The sequence below is a fragment of the Dromaius novaehollandiae genome, chromosome 27 (genome assembly GCF_036370855.1).
Source record: "Dromaius novaehollandiae isolate bDroNov1 chromosome 27, bDroNov1.hap1, whole genome shotgun sequence".
In the NCBI taxonomy this organism is placed as follows: Eukaryota; Metazoa; Chordata; class Aves; order Casuariiformes; family Dromaiidae; genus Dromaius; species Dromaius novaehollandiae.
In genome coordinates, this window is record NC_088124.1 from 5,594,564 (window position 1) to 5,619,085 (window position 24,522).

General features: G+C 44.6%; 1 protein-coding gene across 5 annotated transcripts in view; it reads left to right on the forward strand.

Moving 5' to 3' along the window:
• SRGAP2 (SLIT-ROBO Rho GTPase activating protein 2) overlaps positions 1–24,522 on the forward strand; it is a 116,839-nt gene that overhangs the window by 76,090 nt on the left and 16,227 nt on the right. For all 5 annotated transcript variants that reach the window (XM_064498101.1, XM_064498103.1, XM_064498105.1 and 2 more), the window contains exons 9-19: positions 163–264; positions 1,174–1,371; positions 5,898–5,982; positions 8,710–8,737; positions 10,465–10,495; positions 14,154–14,214; positions 15,397–15,474; positions 17,400–17,534; positions 18,830–18,935; positions 21,024–21,248; positions 24,184–24,263. In XM_064498101.1, coding sequence (XP_064354171.1) covers positions 163–264; positions 1,174–1,371; positions 5,898–5,982; positions 8,710–8,737; positions 10,465–10,495; positions 14,154–14,214; positions 15,397–15,474; positions 17,400–17,534; positions 18,830–18,935; positions 21,024–21,248; positions 24,184–24,263 — 1,129 coding nt within the window. The remainder of the gene's footprint in view (positions 1–162; positions 265–1,173; positions 1,372–5,897; positions 5,983–8,709; positions 8,738–10,464; positions 10,496–14,153; positions 14,215–15,396; positions 15,475–17,399; positions 17,535–18,829; positions 18,936–21,023; positions 21,249–24,183; positions 24,264–24,522) is intronic.

Consider the following 24,522-nt stretch of genomic DNA (forward strand, 5'->3'; position numbering starts at 1 on the left):
CGCTAGAATGCGGGCCTTTTCACTGGACAAAATCCAGGCCTTCTAAAGCTTTAAAATGAAGCACTTTGGAGGATGTTTGCAATAATATAATGAAGCAATTGCACTGGTTTTGAGTCTCTGTTTTTCCTTAGCACTCTAAAAACGCTGCTGTTTTTCTTCCAGGAGTCACAGCTATGTGCCCAGCAGCCAGTCCAGAGTGAATTAGTGCAGAGGTGCCAGCAGTTGCAGTCCAGATTATCTACACTGAAGATTGAAAATGAAGAGGTGAGCCGCTCAAACCAACAGCCTTTTGCCACTCACAAAGGGGAGTGGGGACTGAGAAGAATGTAGTTGCTGTGATCCTGTTTTGTGAAGACTTGCGGTAAAATGCAGAAAGAAGGCAACTGAGGCCAGAAACATATTAGTCTGACTGCAATTTCATGTGAAAGCTGGGTGTGCAGAGAGGACACTTTCAAAAAAGCAGCAAACATCCCTTTTCCCAACCCTAAATTGATCGGGCTGATCATGTTTCAAGAAGCTAAATTTGGATAGCTTAAAAAAAAAAAAAAAAAAGTAATGTTTTGAAGTGAAGACACTGAATTTGCATAATGCAAAGTAAGAGCTAATTTTTGTTGATCATCTAAGATGAGAGCCACTAGATGAATGGCATTTGTGTGGGAACAGATCAAAATGTCTAATCTGCACCTCTGTATTCAGGAATTCTTAATTTCTTCTGGGGAAAAATTGGCAATCCCTTTATATGTCTAGAATTTTGATCCTGGCCTTCAGTAAAAAAAATAAAATAATAATAAAAAAAATACAGTGCAGCAAAGTCCTGTTTTTAATCAAACGTTTGATCCCCAATTGATGTACTTACAGAAGATGAGCACATCGCTTTTCCTCCAGCACTCTTTGCTTTGAGGTTAAATTTCCCTATTTCCCTTCCTTGCCCCAGCCTGTAGATTGCTACTGTTTTCATACTGCTGGCTGGCTCAGTGTCCTGCCTGCCCTTCGCTTGCATTGACTGTGTTCGGTCAATTAGCAGAAACCTGTACCCTAGTTGTGTCCCACAGAACAGGAAACCGGTCATCTTTGTTCATTTAGTAAAATGCTCTGGGGTACTTACTGCCTCTTTTCTCACCTGCAGCATATTATCTTCACTCTTTTTTAAACACACTTATTCGTACTGGGCAGGTTAAGAAGACTATGGAAGCTACTCTCCAGACCATCCAGGATATAGTCACAATAGAGGACTTTGATGTCTCTGACTGTTTTCAGTACAGCAACTCGATGGAGTCTGTTAAATCCACCGTCTCCGAAACTTTCATGAGCAAACCGAGCATTGCCAAGAGACGGGCCAACCAACAGGAGACGGAGCAGTTCTATTTCACGGTGAGGAATGAAGTTTTTGGGGTGTTCAGAGTGATCCAAAGCTTTTGGGAACTATATACCTATATGCTTTTTGCTATAACTTTTTGTTAGAAGTATACACATTTCTAGTATTTTTAGAAATATTTTTACAAGGGAGTGTGAAACATTGCTGTCATCTTACAAAAATGCCCCTGTAATTGATTCTGGGAAAGCAGAGTTAGTATACTGGTTTTAAAAATAGGTGCTTTGAATTCTTTTGAATATATTGAGGTACCTTTGTCTGCTGGTGAAAACTTTCTGCATAAACTGAGTAAAACTTGATTTCTTCTCTTTTTTCTTTTCTAAAACGGAATTGTCCAAGAGAGAACTTAATAGCTCGTAAACATAAAATTTTTAAAAATAATACAAGCTAAAAGAGCATTTAGTTCTTTCATTTTTGTTATCCTCTTGCAACTTCAGAAGTTCAAATAAGCTTTTAATAGAACTGATGCATTTTTACAAGATGCCAAGAGTTTTCTGTATTGACTCTGATACCAGAGTACATGTTTTTTCTTTAAATTTAATTTGTTTTGCGTTGAGCTGTTGAGTTCTTTTCTATTTTAAAAATCTTTCAAAAAGTAGACAAAAATAATACCTCTTATACCCAAGGGAATGTCAGAAAGTAGTCAGGATCTTTTGCTATACTTGCTTTCCTTCAGGTTCCTGTTCCAAGAATGGTGTTGCTTATTAAAATTGTGATGTTTCTGTGCAAATTACAGTGGCTGACGGGATGGATTTTGTCAGGGCTTGCATTATTGTAGGTTTATCGGTGAGTTTATCATTTCCTTGGAGAAGTGCTCAAAAAGCTTAAAATAACCCATTTAATTTAAAAGCCTTCTTAGAAGGTGAAGCCGGCTATCGAGAAAAGTGGGCAGGGAAACCGATTCAATTAAGAAGGGATTAAGCAGCCTGCCCGTGATTATGGAACTAGAAAAATGATTTTTTAATTGAACTGTAAGCGCTCTCTCTCTAGAGATGGGCTATTACGTGTTCAAATGCACACGTAGGAGACGGAGCCCGTGACTTTACTGGGGTGTAGTATTTTTCCATTTTGTAGTGTTAACATCCTGCTCCCGCACAGCCGGACCGGGGAAGCCGCAGCAGGATTGGAGCGCTGTCTCCAGCAAACAGAGGTGCTATTTGTCATGTCACATCCAACCCGGATAAAATAACTATCAACAGAGCGAAGCTGATGTATGAAGGGCTTCTCTAACCAGCCTAATCAGATCCATGATTGATCTGCTATTGGGCAGACCTATAAATATCCTTTATAAGAATCTCAAGCTGTGAATCTACAAGGAGCAGTTATTTCTGTATATGAGAAGATGGTCAGGTGAGTACTAAGGGGAAGGAGGACAGCCACGTAGCAGCATGGGTGAGGGTCCTTAGTGCAGCAAAAGAAAGCGAGTGCTTACGCCTTCAGAAGAGCAGCGCAGAGCAGAGACTGAAATCCCCTCTAAATGTGCTGGGGGATGTCAAGTGAAGGAGAAATACTAACTTGAAAAACTATTGCATATTGCCATGCAACAAAGGTTGGAAGTGCCACATGCTGTAGTGGTAGTTAGGCAGGGCTCTTAGGTAAATACAGTGATGCCACTATGGGAATTTAAGTTAAGGAGTACTGACTATGGTACCTTATGCTAGTATTAGTTGTGTTTCCACTAGAGGTATGTCACTGCATACTTGCACCAAGGTAGCTCTTTGGAAGAAGATTTGTATTCAGAATAGAAGCTTAAGCTTCCCTGCGCCAGCCAAAAGCGTAGGAAGGAGGACTGACTTCGCTCAGCTAGTGTGGGTGAACGAAGGGAGGAAGCAGGAGCGACTTGGGCGAGCTGCATGTCGAGGCTGAGCCCGCAGCGCCCGGTGAGCCGTGCCGCGCGTCGCCGTCTGTGCGGCTGCAGCTGCTGCGCCGCAAAACCGAAGGTACCGAGAGCATCGCTGTCAGGGCTGAAACCGTGCTGCTAACTGCAACGTGGGCGGCACGCTACCCGACCTCGGGCGTGAAAAGGGGAGTGAAGGATTCGATCCTCTCTACCCCTAAAATAGGGGTTAATTTTAGTTCTTTGTAGTAATGTTATTTCTTTCTTCCAGAAAGATTAAAACGTGGTACAATGCTCATTCTGTGAAGTGCTTTAAAAATTAATGTAAATTTATTATTACCAAACCCTTAAGACACGGATAAGTATTAGATAAAATCCCCCTGCTAATCAATCTTGCAGCAATGTCATGCTGTTTCTGTCGACGTGCCGCTGTTCCCGCGTTTAACCGCGGGCAGGAGCGCAGCGGAGGCTGCTCGTACTTGCCGAAGCCCAGCTGTACGTAGCCACAAGTGGAAGCCCAAGGGGTCCTCCCATACTCTGATTTTCGGCTGTTTTTATTAAGCCAGAAATCAAATGCTAGTGGATCTTTGTAACTCTTTGAGAAAAGCCTGCAGCTTTATTTCTAAACTGTTTCTCTTTTTATAAGCGTGCTGGGGAGCGTCAGGGTGCTCAACGGGAGGCAGAGGGAAACGCGCAGCTCTCACGAAACGCTGCGCTGGGCAGGACCCAGCTCTTTCTCTGCACGCGCCGTCCCCGGCGCTGCTCCGCGGCAGGCGATGCTCCGTGTGCCCCGGCCGGAGCAGCCGCGGAGCTTCTCCGCAGTGCGCGAACGGCTGTGCGGGGCTCTGCCACGATGCCGCTGCGTGATGGGAGTGGGATGTACGGTAGAAGGGGGGGGGGAAACAATCTGTTTTCTCTGCAGGAGTGATCATCAATCCAGTTTCTTTTAGAAGCAGGCTTTGGTTTTAGAAAGAGGATGGACACTGGGAGCATAGAGGTAACGCAAGAAAGACCGAGCTCAAGTCTCTATACCCGCTTCAAAGGGAAGCATAACTCTCTCCCAAATCAAGTTGATTTGCAGATCTTTAAGCTTCCGGTTGAGCTATTTTGAGATGAGCCTTGTAGTCCTGTCTGGCTGCCTGTTTGCAGTTTTGAGACAGGTTTTGAGCTTGGCATCTTCCAGAATCAGATTTATCCTCATATCCCCGCTGCAACTTTCATGGTTGTTTTTGTAGTCTACACTCTTTGTTTTTTCTGTTAAACATTTGATGCAAAAATTTAACTGCTTTAGGAAAAATGCATAATTGGGGATTGGCAAACAGGTTCTACAGGGAAATTCTAAAAAAAAGAATGGCTAGCTTTTAAATTGTTCACTCTTCATGAAGACTGATCACTTGATACTTTCTTCTAGAACAAAAAAATTGAAGTATTGGCCCTATAGGAATTGGGAAGTGCTGAGACTCCACGAAAGGACATAATGTTTGTGAATTTTTTTGTTCCAGTTTTGTCAAGCAGAGGGACGTAATTAACTGCCAGAAGTCTGTGCTTCCAAAGCCCAGCTCGGCCCCTTTTGTCTGTCTTGTCGGTGCACGCGGCTGCTGGGAGCCGTGGTGGCAGCTTCCGTAGCCCCGGGAGGCTCCGCGCCGTCGGCACCGCCGCGGTGTCGGTACACGGTGCTTCTTGACTCTCTTCATCTCGCGGGTAGGCTGCCGTTGCTGCAGTCTGCACAAGAGAAGCGGAGCACTCTTATAGTTAAAATGCCATTTTTATCCTAAGGATTTACAGTCTCAATTTGGCAATATAAAAGCAGAGGTGGAAGATGGTGAACAGAGCTGGGAAAGGCAGCAGACGTGAACTGGACCCCTTTGGTATTAAGAGAAACCTTTCCTTGTGCTCCTTTTGCTGGCTTAGTTTTTTAAATATCCCATGTTTCCGAAGAAGGGTCTGGGGTGGCTGCTCTGTCGCGGAGTTGTCTGCCGCTCCTGTATTCCTGGGTGTAAACATGTCCTAATTACAACGTAGGCACCTCCTGCGCAGCAGAATGTATTTTATATGCTGCAGCACAGCAAAGATAATGCTGTTTTGAACTCCAAAATAGGAGATGAAAGAGTTGTGAAAAATAGCATTTGCAGAGCTGGGAAAAATCGGAAACAAGTGGGAGAAATGATTATGTAATATTTCAGGGAGAGCGCATATCTACACTTAAATGATATCTTTATCTGTTGTGTGTGTGTCCTTGTGCATCACCCAGAGTGGAGGCAGATGCCGTATTTGACAAGTAAAGTGGGGTGAGAGAGGTTAAGTGAGAGAATAACCACAGTAGCAGCCTTTTAGTTTGTTAAAACAAATTGCTCATTCAGTTGAGGGCAGCGTGCGAGGGAAGCGCGTTTCCATTCTGCCCTCTCTGCCGAGGAGGTGCCCGACAGCCCCTCTGATGTCTAGAAGGTGCCCGACATCCTCCTGATTCCCGAGCGGAGCTGCAGAAATGACCCTGCAGATACGCGGGGGTGGACTGAGCATCAGATCGACATCCCTGGGCAAGCCAGAAGCACTTAGTGCCTCCTCTGTGCTGTAAATTTCCATGTAATCCTGTACTGCAGCATTGTGTTCAGGACCCGGCAGCCTAAGGATGCAGTCGAAAAACCATAAATTGTCCACTCATCACATTGCTTTTTTCCACCTCCACAGAAAATGAAAGAGTACCTGGAAGGCAGGAACCTGATAACAAAGCTCCAAGCCAAACACGACCTTCTCCAGAAGACCTTGGGAGAAAGTGAGTGTGGCACCCTCGGTCACTGCTAGCCAGGCTACTGCAGCTACCAAAATAGCTGACTGAGTAGGACCGTCTTGGATTACTGATGCTAACTGGATGTATTCATGTTTTATGAATTTATTTTCTGACCTGTGTGCTGGAGAAGCCAAATGACCTACATGGCTGCTTGAATGATGGTGAAAGGCAAATGCTTAATGAGTCACTAATGTGCATCGCTTATTCGTTTAAATGAAGCATACGCCCGCTCAGTCATCCTGCCCCCCGCGTGCACGTTCTGCTTCTCGCTTAATCTATATCGGGGAAACCTTATGATTGACAGCTTACTGATTAGTTTAGAAGTATTGCCTCATTAGTCTGGTCGAAAGTTTCATTTGCATGGTAGATTAGCTGCTTCTGACCTCTGTGGGTTCAATCCAGACCAAGCTACCGTATGTGAGCGTGGGCTTATGTAAGGACAATTGCAAACAAATTTCAGAGCATGTAAAATATGTTGCCGATCTGCAGGACATTAGGCAAAGGGCAGCAGCCAGAACTGATTATGCATTTGCTCTTGGTGTCCGAACAAAGGGAGATTTCTTTCCCTTCGTGGCATGGGCAAATTCTATGGCCAAACACTATTTAAACTACTCATCCAAGTTCCCATAGAAACCTGCCTGCCTAGTATTTGTAGAGGAGATGGTTTAACAGTCTAAATGTCAGGTCAGAAAATGGCTCAACTCCTTCCTGGGTTTATATCCTGCAGCAGGGCGCACTTTTTCTTTAGTAACTCAACTGGACTCCCCACAGTTTATGGTGTGCAAATCTTCTGAATGAAAACTTAAACAGCATGTGGTCTTTTAAGTGCATTACTTTCAGTTTAAAAATGTACTATAAAAATAAAATACTTATTACTACAGTAATTAGGAGTTGCATGTTTATCAGACTCGAGCCACTAGAAGGTAAGGAAAGAAGCTTGTCATCATCGTGTGCTTTATTGTTTAAAGTTCCTTCTCTCTTCAGCTGCCCTATAAAAAGGGTGGGTGAAGCCAGAGAGCTGTACCCTGAGGGTATTTTTCTTCTGCCTCTAAATATCTCCCAATGACACCCATGCTGCCCCTGTGACTAATCACATTCCTGGATCATAGCTGACCTCTGCATACCGAGACCGATTTCCTCTTAACCTGCCTGCCCCTTGAACTGATCTCAAGCTGTGGTGGGGCAAGAGAGGAGGAAACTTAATGCAATTTCTGTATTGCTATGTAGATTTAAAGGCTCCTTCTGTGTTTTGAGGTTGCTTTGCAATATCAAAGCTTTCTTGGCCCTTCTTGTGAAGGGATCCAGTGTGTGCCAGGGTAAGCTCCAAAAATTTTTGAAAAAAAATCACTTCTGTCATCAGTGAGTTCAAAAGGAGCTGAGAAAGTGAGGTACACTTTGTCTCCAAAACTAAGTTAGATTAGTGGTACAAACTGGGTCCATGTCTAGGCCCATTCATAAAATGTCACTTAACTGGGATTTGGGCAAATAAAATTCCTTTCACAAGTCACAGAAACATTTTTAGAAGCTTTATTGCAAGAGATATGTACAGTTGCATGTGTTCAGTCCCTGGAAACCTCATGTTTTTGTTATGATTTTTACTCTTTGCCCTTTCCTTAGGTGGCATTTATTAGTCCTCTTGCAAATTACCTTAATCTGAAGAGGACTATTTCTAGTAATAAAAATAACAGCAAGTCTTCCTATCTACAAGTAATTATGTCCCTGCCTACTGTACACATTTGTCACTATAATGTAGGAGCCGCTTGATCTTGCCACAGTCATGTAATTTATATATATGAATATTCCATGATGGAAGTGAGACAGATGGTTGGAAATGCTGCTTCAGAATAACATTTTCATGCAAATCATGCACTGCTTTGGCTTTACATGGGGAGAGGAAAGTGGCTATCAAGACGTGTTCAACTAATTCTCAGCCATCAGCAATTAGACATTTCCCTACTTCATTCTGCCATCTCCCCAGGAGCAGGAAGACACTGCAGGGAGGGTGGATTTTCAGCTGGTGTAAATCAGCATGGTTTCACTGATGATGATCTGTGCCAGCAAAAGATCTGGCCTGTAAAATTCCCAAAGGCACATGCTAGTTTTCTGTCTTTCTTACTCCTTGTTGCGCTGTTCTGAAATGATGCCTGTGCTAGCAGTTGTTGCTAGCTTGGCTGCTCCCTTGCAAACTCGATGCATGTTAATGGAGCGCGCTCACAAATGCTTGTGGAAAATATCATTAAACCTCTGTCTCCCAAAATAGCTTAATGCTAGCACGTTCAGGCTGTGGGCTAACAAATCTGTGAATGTTTTCAGTCTTGCTAAATGGCTTTATGAAGTATAATCTATCTCCCTACTAATTCCCCTGGGGAGGAGGAGGGAGGGAGAGATTGACAAGCCTAGTTTTTTGGCAGTAGAAGTCAACAATTAGAATGCACAGGGAACCAATATTCAGAAACAATACTTTCCAAAGAAAGAGTCCTCAGGCAGCCCAGGCTGTTCCCTGCGTTTCCTGGTCAGCCACGGCGGAGCCGTGCCAGCGGGGATGCTCCGAGCAGCCGCGGTCCTAGCGGGAAGCCGGCACGATGCAGCTCTCCAGCTGCTCCTCTCCCTCTTGGATTGCCTCCCCCGCTTTGAAAACTGGATTTATGCATCAGTCAAAGGTATTTTCCCATTCCTTTACCCTAATGCTGTATTTCTTTGTCTTCCCAACAGGTCAAAGGACTGACTGCTCCCTTGCCAGGTAGGTGTGGCTCAGAGAATCATTTTTTTTGAGGAAAAGCTGCTACAAATTGGTCACTGCCAAACAGGATCAGATACCAGCCCAAGATATGCATCCGTTAGGAAAGGACATTCAGCTAATATATAAGCAAATTCCTGCTAGTTAATATGGCATTAAAGATCATTGCCATTATCTGCGTCAGTGCAAGGTGATATTCATAAATCAGTGTAACCTCTGGTCAGCTGAGGAATGGTATTTCGTTTGATGCAGTGCAGGCTCCAGCCTCTCATTTCTTGTTGGCATCCTGTGCTGCCCCTCAGCTGTGGCCGTTGTCTCTCCTTCTGCAATAGAGATGGGCCAGCGACTCTGCAGGATTTATCCACGTTGTTTTGTTTAGGGGCTGAGTAACGTAACTGGTGGTCAGGGGTCTTTTTCTTTCCCTTTGCCCTGTTGACCCTCTCTGCTCTGGCGTTGAGCTGGATTGCAGCAATATAGAGGTCATGGAGAATAAAATTTCCATTTATAATTAGGACCAGTCGCAGTGCCAAAGTAAGCTTCTTTTGATGGGGTTTTTATAAAACATAAAAAATCTCCATCTCCAAATTGATGGATTCAAAGGGCACAAGGAGCTGGAGTGGGGACTGTGCATCATCCTGCCTTTTTAACAAAAGGAAGGTGATTACTCCCGATCGGGAATCATTACTTCTTTTCACGTTCCTTACGGCAAAGCAAAGCTGACAGGCCCTAATTAGAGTCTGACATCTGTAATAATAAAATATTATTCATCATGAAACAACTTTAAATATCAAAGAATCATTACTGCTAATAGTTTAAAGTAACCTTATTACCTGTGACAGCCCATGGAATCTGATTTCTTACTTTATTTTTTAATTCAGTGTTTTTGCTTTTTACGAAGGAATTTCTGCTGAATTAACACATTGTACTGTCTTTTTAAAAATCACATTTCTAATCACCTTATTTATAATTCAGCAGCCATCTGCCCTAGCAGGGAATTGGCTTGAATGATACATTAGGCCTTTCTACCATTATCTCTCCTGCTTCATGTTTAGCAGGATCTATAGGAATTTTAAACCTCAGTAATAAATTTGAGGAGAAAATCCTGGCAAAGGAAGGCTTTTTCCTTTTTTCTGCAATTAATGCCTACCACCGTTCTAAATGAGACCACTGGTAACCATGGTTTAAACTGAGATGGCTCAGTCTGGCTAGTGTGTCGTGGTGGTCTGGTTTGTTGCCTTTTTTTTTTTTTTTTTTTTTTTTTTATCTATCAGAAACTATAATAAAGAATCCACAGTGACAGTTGTTAACAGTGCAGTGGGAAAGCAGCGTGCTCCCACCTGCTTCTTCCCCTCTGCAGAATGACTCCTCTGGAGAAGTGCTATCTTCAATTTATAACAAACTTCATCTCGAACGAGGAGCCTTATATAATAGACTTCCATACGGTTGGAATTAAAATGTCAAGGGTAATCTTTTGTCAAAGCAGTAGGCTCCCTTGTGCCTTTTTCAGGATTTTAGTGATGTAAAATCACTTAAAATTTTTCTGAAGTTCCATAAATTGAGTGAGACTAAGTCATTATGATTGACTTGTATATCTGACTTCTTCCCTCCTCCAAAATAAGCATGGTTTGGAATACCAAATGAGCAAGTTCGGTGACGATGGAGGGTTATCTTGACTTTTCTATTCTGTTTTTTCCTCCTACGCCAATGGGTGGTTTGGATCATCTAATCAGTGGCAGACGCAGCTCCACTATAAGGAAGCAGGTAATAAACATTTCCTTGAGTAATAAAATGGGGATGGGAGTGTGTGTGTGTGCGCGTGTGTAGATGAGGAGAGATGGAAAGCAGGAAAGTGCTTTTATCCCCCCCTTCTCTTACGTGGACGTTTTCATTCTTATTTAAACGGAACTAGTATCTAGTAATTCAGTAACTGAAGTGGATAAAACATGGGTCTACAGCCTTGATTGATTCATTTTCTTAGACAAAAATTTTAAAATAACTTTATCCTCTCAGTGCTTTGAGACCTGGCACCAAAAATGCCAGAACACCTTGAGCTGTCTCTTGGCTTGGACTATGGGCTCTTCAAGGCAGATGTTAATTGAGGTGTTCAGGGTCTTCTGGTCATTCAGGAATCATGCTGGCCTCTTAAAATTAACACCCTTTCTGAAAAATAAACTCTTACAGTATTCAGCTTGTTTTTCACTCTAGGCGAGGCTCTTAGATTTCCTGCCACCCGTGGTAGGAGAGCTCGGAGCGGAGGTGTCCCCTGCCTCTGAGCAGCTGTGCTCGATGGCCGGTCTGCACTTCTCTCCTGAACGCGCTTGGTGCTTTCCAAGTACAGCAGCGCTTGCATTTCCACGAGACTTTTTTTTTGTGGCTCTCGAAGGACTGTGCAGACAGTAATGAATCTTCCATCGTGTGGGATAGATCAGCACCATCCCTTTGTGCAGAGAAAAAAGGTGAGGTACAGAATTGGAGTGATTTGTCTCCAGACTCAAAAGCCTGGTAGATCCAGAAGCAGAGCACGCGACGTCGGACTGCCGCCGGCCTCACAAGCCGCGTGGTCGGTTTGCTGCCCTCGACGTGTAGCATTGCTTACAGGAATTGCACAGTGGCCTTGCTACTGAGCCACGTACAACGAGGGCGGATTTAATAGGGCTCTTGCTAAAGGTTGTTTTGGACTCCAATTAATTTTATTTCTTCCTTTTGCCCGTGACGTTTATGTGCTGCTACTCTGGATGAATATATGAGACTAATTTGTCCCCTAGATGCTCCTGGCTGCGGTCTGCATATGTAATAACACTGAAAGTTCTCAAACTGACTGTCGTGGTTTATGGGCTTCATGCTGTTGTATGTCACTGTCTCCTTTCCCTTTATTTTTGCTCGTGTGCCTTTGGAATGCTATTAAACTTGTAACCACTTGCGGTACCTTCCTGTAATAAAAACTAACACCAGCAGTGCTTTTTTTCTTTTCTTTTTTTTTTTTCCTGGCTATAGCGGATAATCTATTACTTTCTAATACCTAATGAGCTAAAACATGTCCCTTTCAGATAGAGAAGAAGCAAAATTAAATTTCTTTTGCCTACTGTAGTGAAAAAGTTTTAAGTGTTTCATTTCATATAGTCTTTTTGGTTTCTGCTTTGTAGTTTTTAAGATCTGTATGTGTTGGAAATTAGCAATAGTAAGAGAAGAAGTTGTGTTTTCTATTCTGGAGTCACTGTTGTAGCAAGATAAACTCTTTCATGTGACTGCAGGGAAGGCTAACCATGTGCTTTACAGCTTTGCTGGCATTTGAATTGGCAGGCGAAAATGCTTGAGCCTGGCTGTATTTTGAGCAATAAATATACGTTACACATGAAACATAATGCGATGTTTCGGGAAGCCCAGTTTTCATGTTGCCTCTCGAGAATTCTTTCTCTTCTTGTGGTCCTGAGGCTGCAGCTGAACCTCAATTAAGATAGAGCAGCTCTGCAGGGAGGGAGGAGGGCCGTGTCAAAATGTGATTTGTAAGGTTTTCTCATCTGTGAAACTGGTAACTGGTCGTTATCAAGCTGTATATGTAGAAAACTTGCATTTCCTATCTTATGCAGAGGTTACTTTCTGAGCTCGATTATTGTTGCTTTACTTATGCTCCAAAACCATTCCCTCCTTATGCAGAAAATGAAGCATGTGCATGTTTGATTGCCAGTTTCCCAAGTAGCTTTTGAGGTGTCTCACAAGCATATCGTGACTTGAGTAGAACTGACATACTAGTCTCTGTGATTTGGAAACCTAAATTAAAAACGAATCTGTTTGCAGAACCTGAATCTCTCTGCAGCTCTCAGCAGCCTACGTGAAATCACTTGCATGTGGTGGTAACGGGGTTTTTTTGAGTGTGACCTAACCATTTAAGACACATCTGCTCTGAGAGTTTTAATCTCTGCTGGGGACCCAGAATGTGTGCTTCTCTGTGAATTCCTCTTGTCAGACTCTAGAATGAGTCGGGGGCTTTATAATGCTGTTTGGGTGATTATTAATAAAGCGTATCCTCAGGGGCCCACGGAGCTGCAGAGCTCCCTGGCTTCTGAACGATCCTTAATTGGTTACCCCGTACTTGATAGCATGTAGAAAACTAGTTCTATGCCGACCGTGGCTAATTAGGAGAGAAATTATTAATAGTGATTTTATGATCAAATTCTGTGGCAATTCATTAAAACAAAATCAAACCTAAACAAGCTAGGGAAATGATTGAGCTGGATTTTGTTTTTGAGCAGAGGTCTGTCACCCTTTTGCCATTCTCAAGAGCAAGGGCCAACTGCAGTGTGACACAGTCGCATCCTAACAAGTGAGCGTTTGGATATAATTTAGAGTCATTGTCCAAAGCTGCTGGGGAAGATGCTATATGTAACCAGAAACATGGAAATTTCCATCACAGAGAAACACCAATCAGTTGCATCTGACTTGAAGCAAATTGCGGAGCTTCTGTGGCTTAGTTACTGTTGCCCGAAATGGGAGCAATGATTCCTTTCCTTTGGATACTGTGGAAGTTTAATCATTTGAAAAGTATTCTGTGATCCTGGGAAGGAGTGACTAGAGAAGGGTAAAAGGTTGTTCCTGTACTTGAAGTCTCAATTACCATTCTTTAAGCTGGAAGCTGGCAATCTAGGAGGTTTTACTGTGTTTGGGCCTTGGACTGAAGACGGACTGTGGCTGCGAGCAGGCATCTGTATAGTGCACCTTCATGGGTTGGGACCGTGTGGCACGGGTGTGCTATTTGGTGTTGGGAGTTTGTTATACAGTCCTGAAACTGCTCGTATTTGAGATGTTCGGTAATCGCTCCAGAAACTATGCGGATCTGGCACCATTTGGAAGCAGAATGTGGCAGATAAGAGTAGAAAGCAATTTTGTCCTCTCTTTTTTTTTTTCTTTGCTGCTTCTTCCTTTTTATGCTTCTGCAGCAGCTTTGAATGTGAAGAGGATGGAGAGTGTAGAAAGCAAAGTTCACGTCCGCAGTAGCAGTAGGTAGAAGATTTTTAGCAAGTCGACTGCTCTTGGCACGTTCTGCTCTGGGCTTCTGGCAGCCCGGAGGAGGCTTCCCTTCATCTGCAGTCACTGTGATGAGTCCGGATGAGACTCTCTGGTCCCATTTCTATGGCTTAGTCTTCTATCGTGTGTAATTCTACTTATATCTGTGTAGTTTGGGGTGGGGGGTAGCTGGTGTAAAGGTGGCTCCCCATCTGTCTGCAGCAGGCAGTGCTGTGTCCCCCAAACCGTACAGTGCCGCTGTGTGTGCGGTGAACCCCTGCCGTCCCCACCCGGGCTCCGGTCAGCGATACTGCTCTGTAGCATCCGAATAAGTATTTCCTAGCTGTGCGTTTTGATACCGTTTTGCCATCAGCTCTGCATTTTGACTGCTTTTTTGTTTAATTCTTTCTCTGCTCAGGACTCCAGCCAAGCCATTCCCCTGGTCGTGGAGAGCTGCATACGATTCATTAGTAGACACGGTGAGTTTATAGACATCCCGCCCCCCCAAAAAAATCCTGTATAATCCTGTATTACTTCCATCACGTGAACAGTGGTGTGGAAGCCTCCTGCAATCCTGGATTCCTCCGCAGCGGCATCCTGGAGCGCGAGGCAGAGAAACGGGCTCTGCCCCCTCGGCCGTGTCGCCGGTAGCGTGTGTGCGAGCGTCTTTGCAGACGCTGCCTGCGGACACCACGAGTGTGGAGCGCTGAGTTGTGCTTCCAGCAAAGTGCCTTTTCTTCCTCCTGGAGGAAGGTTCCCATCCTTGAACACCACTCGTGCCTCACCTCCAGTCACCTTGCTTTGAGGCCCGAAATGTGGTTTTCATCAATAATAATCAGGCTTTTCCTAGAGAGGGGGAGTGCTCCAAGTGTTTGAACTTGGGAGGTCAAGTAGCGATTTAATTGCTTGCTTGTTGCAGCAATGAGATGATTTGTACGTGTTTGTAAGGTTAACTCCATAGCTGTGAATGCTGTAAAGCATTTTATAGGTTTATTGTAATTTTTGTGTTCCTTTCTAATCAAGGCTTAAATGAGTACCATTGATTTCCCTATGTGAAGAGTACTTTCAACCTTGGTTTGTAAATTTTGCTGCTAATCTTTCATGTACCAACACAACCATGATGGCAGTTTATTAGAATATCTCACCTACTTGATAAATGATTTTGATGATTTTGTTTATGTGCACTATTTCCTGGGAATGTCTTAAAGGCTATCTGAGAAGCCTAGATATCAAGGCATTTTAGGGTAATTAAATGCTTCAGTTTCAATTGGCTGATTTGCTCTGGGCCTTTTGCGTATTAGTCTTGAAAAATAAACTGTTTTACTGTGTAGTTAGCCATATATTACTTCTGGCTGGTATACTGTTAGTTCATGACTTTCTCTGGGTTGGAAAATCCTTTGGGAACCCTCAGGGTGAAAGATAAAATGCATGGATGTTATAACCAAATTATTCTTTCAGCGTCCTAGGAAGGGTTAATGCTTTTTTAGTGGTGCCAAAGTTCTGTTTTTCCACGTTCTGTTTGTGCCTGGACACTTAAGGGAAGGTGGCTTTTAAAAGAGGATACTTTGCCTGTGTTGCTTATGTTTCCTTCATCATGCTGTACTTGATGGAGGTGCCAGCTTAGCTTGTGTCTGTTATCAATGTCCCTTATTGTCTTGCAGGGTTGCAGCATGAAGGAATATTCAGAGTGTCTGGGTCACAAGTTGAAGTGAACGATATAAAAAATGCATTTGAGAGAGGTAAGGAGGATCTATTCCAGTATCTCAGAAATTATTGCCAAATGTATTAGTTTGTTAAAATGACTATTCTAAAATAGCTTAAGTATGTTGAATGCAGCTTACTATATTCTGTTTTAATTTTTTCCAGCTTCGTAAGTGACTCTCGCCAGAATGCTTCTGTAGCGCTCATTAATGCTGAATATTCAAGGCATTACGCTTTATGCCTTGTTGTGTGTCTGTTTAATAAACATTCTGAATTCAGTCATCTCTCATGTCTCATAGTTTAATGATTATTTGCAACACCAAAGGATTCAGAGAAGTTCATTACTGGGCATAACTACGTTGTCCCTTTTTCCCCTTACTCTTCGTGAATAGACCCCTCTGCTAGAGAATGAGCTTTTGTGCATCTCGTGTTCGAGATGCAGCTTGGCTACGCTTATTCTAACGATGCCCAAGTGAGAGAGTAAATTTCAAGTCACTGTTTGCTTGACACATCTTGTAATAGATTTGATTCTTCTATATGAAGAACCGTTTGTTTCCAAACAAAGCTAGAGACCCGCTTGGGGCCTGCGGGCTCATGAGCATCCAGCTGGGCTGGGCTCCCTGGGCTCAGGAGAGCGTGCTCCTCCGTCGAGCCTTGCAGCCTGTCTCCCCGATCCGGCTTGGGTCACTGGAGACCACAGGGCTTGTGTTAATTCTCGAGTCCGTACATGTGTCACTCCCCAAGAACACATTCAGTATGTTTCTGTGCTTGCTGTTGGAGAGAGAAGCAGTAATTAATTAGGCATAGCAAGCTCATTTTGCTGTTGGGAAGAACGGAGCTTAGTGTACAACGTATGTGAAATATGGCATCTGATTTCCCTTGCCTTCATCTTTCCATTCCATTCCAACCTGAGAATTAAAATCCTCAAGAACAGAGGAAGTGGGAATGTGTATGACAAGCTGCAGGTGAAAGGCTTGATATCAGCCTCAAAGGCCCTTTTTAAATAAATGACAATACCAGACATCTTGAGAAAATAGACAGTTGTTTCGGCACCAACATTCAGGAATTTTTTTTTAAGCTTCATCTCACTTGTCTCTCTAAAGCACATGATATACAGAACTGACAAAGTTAACAATAATGTCTCTGCAGTTTATTACTTCACCCAGAACCCTTGGTGGCAGTTAATATCAAGGATAATGCTCTGGTTTGTAGTGGCCCATTTATTATCCTGTGTGTTATTAAGATAATAGGCAAGCTTTGGTAATTTCAGTCACATAATGGATATATATAGCTTCAATTTGAGGTTTGCCCCATCATTAAATCTAATTATATCTGATAGGGAGTTTTCCATAGGGAACAACAACTTAAGTGGGCATCTTTTCTTTTGTAACGTAGACAAACTGTGACACAGCTACGATGACAAATTTTATGTCCCAGAAACCTTTTTTTCTTTCTTTTTTTCCCCTCCCCTAATTCAGCGTAAGCTGCCTGCATCTTGCTGAGCCTAGTAAAGATGCTCATTGCCGCGTTGCGTGTGCGCTGAATCCAAGCCTAGCTTCAATTGTGAGTCTGCATAAAGATGTGCTCCCAGGCTGGTGTAATGTTCACCTCAATGGTGGCTCTCAAACCCACCCCCTGCCCAAGTATCTGGAATACAGAGCTTTTAAATGCCAGCGCAGCAATGCCGCTCTCACACGGGCGCGAGTCCGGTGCTCCAGGGCCAGGCTCCGCTCTGTCCGAGAGCCATCGCAGGTCTCCAGGGACTGCTGTCGGAGGCTTCCCTTCTCCACTGCTCTCCGCAGGGGAGCTCTCTCTCCGCCTCACGTTTAAGTCTAGTTGAAGTAGGTGGGATTAACTTTGTGCTGCATAAATCCTTTTCTACAGCTGAATTGCAGCCTTCCAGCCTGATTCGGTTCTCCAGCATTCTGATTTTTCTAACTGTTTTTCTTTGCTTGTAACAAAGGGGAAGATCCGCTGGCTGGGGACCAAAATGACCACGACATGGACTCAATAGCAGGCGTTTTGAAGCTCTATTTTCGAGGGCTGGAGCACCCTCTCTTCCCCAAGGATATCTTTCACGATCTGATTGCCTGTGTCAGTAAGTATACAAAGATCTGAAAAGGAATTAGATGATTTTTTCCACATTCTTTCACCTGTCTCCCCCTGCCCTTTTCTTTATCCAAAATAATCTGTTTATGGTTACTTTGGCTTTGCGTCGCACTGCTGTCCTAGTCTGTCAGGCCATGTGCTTCAGCCAGCGTCAGGACGGTTACCTGGTTGCAGCATTCATTATTTTGGTAGCGATCTTTCATAAATGAGCAAGAAGATAGAAACAAATAGTATTTTCAACAGCTGTATCATGTATTTTTCTGAGACAGTGCTTCGTGACAGGATTCTTTGCTTAAAGAATGAAACAAAAGACCTTCCCTTCTGAAAAATGATCTTTTTAAGACCTCTGTTCAGAAGGTTCCAGAAATGCCTTCTCCAAAACACGCATCTGCAGCAGGGTTTTCTTGCCCCATGAGCTTTCCCTGATGTTAATAGATGTGCTGCCTGCTCCTCTGCTGCCATCCTTTTGCATGCTCTGCTTAGCCAGCAAGGTGGTAATTACATGCCTTTTAACTTCATCAGCAGGAGAGGCCCTTTATCGACTCTCGTTGCAGGATATCAAACATGAGGGCGATCACGGTGCAGTGGTTAACATCTTTGTTTCTGAAAGTGGTTTGGGGGGGCAGGGGTTTGTTTTTTGTTTGTACTTGGACAACCCCTGCTTAAATGGCCTGACTGTTGCCGTGTCACTCTGAATCAAAGCCCGATTCCAGTGGCCCGTGCAGTGGCAGCCTTTGAGGTAAAGCAGAAGATAACGGCTTCTAATATGATTTGTGGTTTTCTTCTCCTGATAAATGCATTTGCAGACTTGAATTCGCATTATATGAAAAGAAAAATCTGCTTCCAAATAACTTTTCTCTTCTGAGATGATTTATGCTGCCCACTTATTTCTCAGTAGGCTGCTGCACACAGAGCTTTTTGCCTCACCCTTTAACTATGTTAATCTGCCTTTGAGTCTTATACAATTTTTTCTTTAAACACCCACCTTTCTAAGCTAACTTGAATAAGCTATTGTGTCAGAACTACTGAAACAGATGACATCTAGTGCTCCCACGCTGGGAAGGAGCTCGCAGCTAAGTTCCACGTGTTGAGGGCCTTCGTTGTCAGAGGCTCCGCAGCCCGCGCGTTCCCACGTCGGGACGGCCGGGAGCCCAGGAAGGGGGCAGACCCTTCCCTTTTTAATGGTTTGCACAGGAACCATCACAGTGTATGGTTGTATTTGAACTTGGTGGCAAATCATGGCTATAGTGATCTCATAACTCTGGTGCTCTTTCTGCCTTTCAGCAATGGATAATTTACAAGAGAGAGCGCTCCACATCCGGAAAGTCCTCCTGAACTTGCCTAAGACCACTCTGATTGTAATGAGATACCTCTTTGCATTCCTCAATCAGTGAGTATCCCTGAGGGCACCGTGCTCCTGCTGTAATACCTGGTATAAATGAGATGAATGACAGAACCAGCCTTAATATTGCTGCATGTGATCCAAGCAACAGGCCAAGGTGCAAATGTCACTGTAGCCTGCTCTTGCATCTGTTCTGCTGGGCTTCCGAGCCTTGCTGAAATGTATCCTGATGGTAGTGCTGCAATCGCAGTGGAGCTCCAGAAATGAAAATGAATAATTTGCTGGTAATTCAGGCAAAAAATGATAGGAGGAAATTGGAAGCTGGGTCCCACACCAGCAAGGAGTAGCGTATACTAAGTGGTGAGAGTGATGCAGAGTGAGGTTATTGTATTTTTAAACAGTCCGCTACATCTGGCTGATTCATCAGGCAGCTTGACAGCAAGAAGTCAATAGCTTCTTGCAGTAGTGTGGTCTTGACACCCGAGGATAGCATAAAGGAAAAATATCCTAGCCAGAAGCGTAACAGGATTTAAACATTCTTTGCTCCCTGTTGAGGCTGGTAGTGTTGAGTGTAAATGAGTGTAAATGTGATGCTGATATTCTTCTTCATGTTCATCTTACAGCAAGAAGAAAAAAAAAAGGAGAGACTGCATTAGGGAGTATTTTAAACCTATAGAGGAAGGTTAAACTATAAACAGGGATTTGAGCAAGGCTGAGGTCAAAATACCCGGAATTACAGCAGTCGCAAGCCCTCTTAAAACTTCCAGACAAACTTCCAGGTCAGGGTACCTTTGAACACCAGGGAAGATTAGATTTAGAACAGTATTTTCCAACCTACTTTTAGTCATCACCTAACCTACCAGAAATGATATGTTTAAAATAATGTAATAGGAAATCAGCATTGGTTGTTAATAACTAGACATTATTTCTATATGAATTCCGTTTGTCCCATGATTAGTGGAAGCCATGATAAAAATACAGTCAGCTTCTCATATTTTGGAACTGAACTTGAGGGAAAACTGCACAAAGTTCCTTTTTCTTAATCAGACTTTGGCAGTGTGGAAGATTGTTGTCTCATCCTCTTCCTTGTGATGGATTTAATGCCTTGTGCTGCAGCTTGAGGTTTCTGCTATAAATAGGTTACCCAGGAAAATGGAACATCTTGTCAGTTCTCGTACCTCTGCCTCCAGGGACTTAAAGCTCCCCAGATTAAATAGCACTTCTCTCCTCTTCCCAGCTCTGACTCTAATGCAGTGCTGGAGCATTGAGCTTCCAGACTAGATGAACCTTCCTGTTTTGTAGCTGGATAGCAGTTCCCTTTTGAGAAATACTCTTTACTTGACTTCCAGAGAATTTGAGAAGCAGAATTTCTCACAGAAGCTGCAGCTTCAGCTGCTCTTGGTCTGCTTGGGAGACTTTCTGCTTGGGAGCCGCTTTCGGTGTGTCGCTGCAGCTCACGCTGAATATGCTGGTGTTCCCCCGGGTGCTGAATCCTGGACTGGGCTCTCTGCTTCGGGAGCAGGGACAGATTGGCCTGACAGAGGGCACAAATGGGAACAAGCAGAGGGGTCTCCCGGCTGACAAGCTCCTCGCCGTGTGCGGCGCCGCGCTGGGATCTGCAGAGCCGCAGCGGCTGTCGGGCTTGTGCAGGCCTCCGGGCTAAACGTGCAGCGTGCTTTCGGAGCGGGGCGCGCAGGGCGATTTGCTGACAGACTGGCTTTTATTGCCAACTATTTGTTTATGATGAGAATAAAGGGGGAAAAGTGTAATGGCGTTTTTCCCCCTAGTGTTGTTCATGCTAGTTAAGGAGAAAATTGTTTGGAAAATGGAAAGCATCTTGGGTATGCAATAAAGAAATCAATGTGTCAGCAAACTTTCCAGATTGCAGCCAGTGATCCCAGTTAACATAAGCCTAGTTGGACTGAGTTACCAGACCCCAAGAGTTGTTCTCTGTATGTGCCATCAGTCTCTCACTTCTTAAATGGACCCAAAACACTTGTGTCCCAGCAGATCAGCTCTAAAGAGCAGAAAGCCCAAAGCAAATCTTTCCAACTCAGCGGTGTGTTCTCCAGCAGATGATGATGCTGATGCTGTTTTCCGCCTGTTAACTCTCCTCCCCATCTCTGTCTCTTGCAGTTTATCTCAGTTCAGTGAAGAGAATATGATGGATCCCTACAATTTAGCCATCTGCTTTGGGCCAACACTGATGTCTGTGCCTGAAGGTCATGATCAAGTCTCTTGCCAGGCTCATGTCAATGAATTGATCAAAACCATCATCATCCAGCATGAGAACATCTTCCCAGGGCCAAGGGAGCTGGAGGGCCCAGTCTATAGCAGAGGTGGAAACACTGAGGATTACTGGTATGTTAAGAATGGATGCGTATTAATTTTCTGATTAGTATGCTACAGTCTTACGCATTCTGTGTTGTCCAATGCTGGATTCAAGCGTCTAGCCAAGACTTTCAGAATCTGTATTGTGAAGGAGAAGATGGCTTTGGTATCTCTGGAGACCCACCAACTTTAAACACTGTTCAGTTGTCAAACCTGTGCTCACTTACCTGCAAGGACAAGGCTTTACAGAGATTTTTTTGCGTATTCTGCTATGGTAGTTGCCACCATTTCCTTGTGAAAGACGAGGAACTGATGCACCAACTACTGCTAGTGCTTACGTTTGACTTTCTTTCTTCTTTTTCCCCCGCCCTCTCCCTCTCTTCCTTTGACATTCTCCCGCCTGTTTTGAGTGACTTTGTTTCAGAGGTGGGGTCACTTGCAGCTGAACCTAGAAAGCTGCAGCATGGTTTAATTTTCAGGGCAGCGCTGACGGGGGAGGGAGGAATGCAAAATCACCATTTCCATCCAGCTTAAAGCTCAAGAGGCCTGGCCGCGTGCTCAGTCTGAAAGCAACATCTGGAAGCAATTCAGCCCGAGCGGCTCCTGTCATCTGGGGTGGAAGGTTGGGAGTGGGGGAAGGAAAGGAGGTGTTTTCTTTTCTACTGGCCAAGTTGATCTCTCCCACTGAAAATGAGGAATGTTAAATTGCGTCCTCCTCCCCCCACCCCACTTCCCTGTCCCAGGAATGCAAATGATTATTTTCTTATATTAAAATAAATACATTTTAAAAATGGAGTCATTCTAGTGACAGAGCTAGCCTTGTTTTCCTGCTTGTTTCAGAGTAGTTTTAACTATCAGCTCACTCCATATATGTGCTTGAGGAGAGGCTGCTTTATGCAGACAAGAAACGGCTATGTGCAGAGGGCTTGCAGTGGCCCTTGGGGAGATGGCATTAATTTTACCCTTCGTTCTGGTATTTTTCATTGATTTTTTTTTTTTTTTAAAAAAAACATGTTAGTCTTGTGTATGTAAGACCTTTAAGAGACATTAACATTGACAAAAGGTTTTGTCCGTAAGGTGAAGGGAATATTAGATGTTCTGCACGCTCCTGTAGTCTGTGTCACACTTTGTGTGAATATGTAGGAGGCAAACTGTCCCTGAAGGCAGTTTTTTTTCATTGCTCCTCTTAACTACCGCGGTCCGAGACCCCGTTGAGTAGGGAAGGGTAGAAGCGAGCGAGGGAGGCTGCTCGAGAGGGCCAGGAGGAAGCATCTGGTTCCCATTCGAGCCTCCTCAGAGCCATGGTATTTCCATAGCTGTTGGTTATTGCCCATCGGGCGCTCTGCTGCAAAGCTCGCGCGAAGCCTCCGGTATTGAGCTGATTCATCAGGGAACGGCGCGCGCTGCGTTGGTAATGACGTCGCGAGGACCGCGCGGGCGGCCGGGGCTCAGAGCTGGTCCGGCGCGCTCGGGTTGCAGCCCGGGCCCCCACGGCATGCCGCCGGGTCTCTGCAGCAAGGACAGAGGGTTGCTGGTGGAAGGGGCAGGAGGAGGCCCGCGGTCTTCTCTTTTCTCCGTTCATCTTCAGGTCTGCAGGGCTGGCGTAGGCGACGTGACTTCACAGTCCGAGGGAAACTGTAGCCCTCAAAGCCGGACTCCTCCTGGGACCTCCGTTTGGCTTTCAGTTCTTTTGTAAACTTTATTAAGTAGCAGAAAGGCTTTGCGAAAGATGGGGAAGGCTGATTCCTGAGGCACTGACTCAGAAGGTGGTGAGGAAGCTGCGCGTTTGTTATGTGGATTAAGCACAGTGAGACACTGGAATTATCCAAACTCCCTCCTCTCTGTTTAAATAAGAGTAGAGGAGTTAGATGACCACGACATGGTTTTTGAAAGGGAGAACACTGCACATCACTTATCACTTATTTTAACCATTGCAAGGCCAAGAAGACTGCTCGGGTTATTACTGCCTGGAAAGAAGTCAAAATCGCCTCTAATGCGGCGGGGAGGCTGCCTCGGGGCAGCCCGCCTGCGCTGGGCTCCGCCACCAGCGAGGTCCTGCAACGGCAACGTCCTGGCTTTAGCAGCAGCATCTGGCAAGATGAGGAGCGAGCTTTTCTTCTTCCTCCCCCCGGCCCCCTTCTTCTTTTCTTTAACGTGAGCAGCAACGGCAGGCGAGCCCTCGCTGGCGGCCAGGTCCGTGCAGCCCCTTGCGCAGCGGCCAGTTCTCCTCCCGCTCCCTCTTGCTGCTTGTCTCGAGGGAGCCGCTCGTGTGACTGCTCACCAAAACACAGCCTTTGCGTGCCACTTGTTGTCTGTGGATGCTTCCAAGGCTTCCCTTTCTGCAAAACATGAATGAGTGCTCTTGGTGTTTAAGGTGCTCTGTAAATACGGATTCCAGTCAATTAATTTGGCTATGGGAGTCGTTCAGTGAAATGAGCTGGACAGTCTAAGACTGTGATGAAAGGGAAGGAGGGAGACGACAAACTTGGACCTGGAAATGTCATTATGATTTGAGAAATAATTTCCCCCAGGAAGTGGCAGCTATCTCATCAGCTGTGCAATGAGCTAATTAGAGCACTGGAGAAGGCAGCTGGGGGAATAGTCCTGGCATGGCAGAGGCAGCGATGAGCTGGGCCCAGCATGCCACGGCTGGCTCTGACTTCCAAAAGTCTCGGGAGGTGTGGGTTGTGAGATCTGAAGTTGGACTTTCCTGCATGAATTCCCGATGGTGTACAGAGGGTGACAAGGTGGTTCTGTCTGCTCAAGCAAATCAAGGACTTAGCTTGATTTTTAGACACGCTGACTTGAGTGCCTGCAAACGCATCCACGAAGCACCTGGCACAGCAGAACCTCGCTGTGGACATCCTGCGGGGATGCTCGTAGCTGAGTTATCTTTGAGCTTCGTAAATGAGGAAACTCAGTTTCAACCAGTATGAAGCACTGTCTGTATTTCCTTCTGTTGCAGTGAAAGTCCGCACGGAGAGCGAGCCTCAACAGAAGACTCGATTCAGGACGTCACAGCTGAACACCACACCAGCGATGATGGTATGCAAAGCCTATTAACTCCTTCGTTAAGGTAGCCTGGTGTTGGGGTGGTAGAGAATGAAGTGCCTTGCAGCTTAAATTCAAAGTTAAATCCAAAATGGAGTTTAAGTCACAGTAGCTGTTTGAAACACCGCATACAGCATTTGATGCCAAAAAGAAAAGGTATGGGATCAGCAGGAATTTTTAGAAGTTGCCTGTCTATTTTTAAAGTATCCTTTTTTCCAACAGTACCTCATCTTAGCAGCAGGCCTGCCTGGGC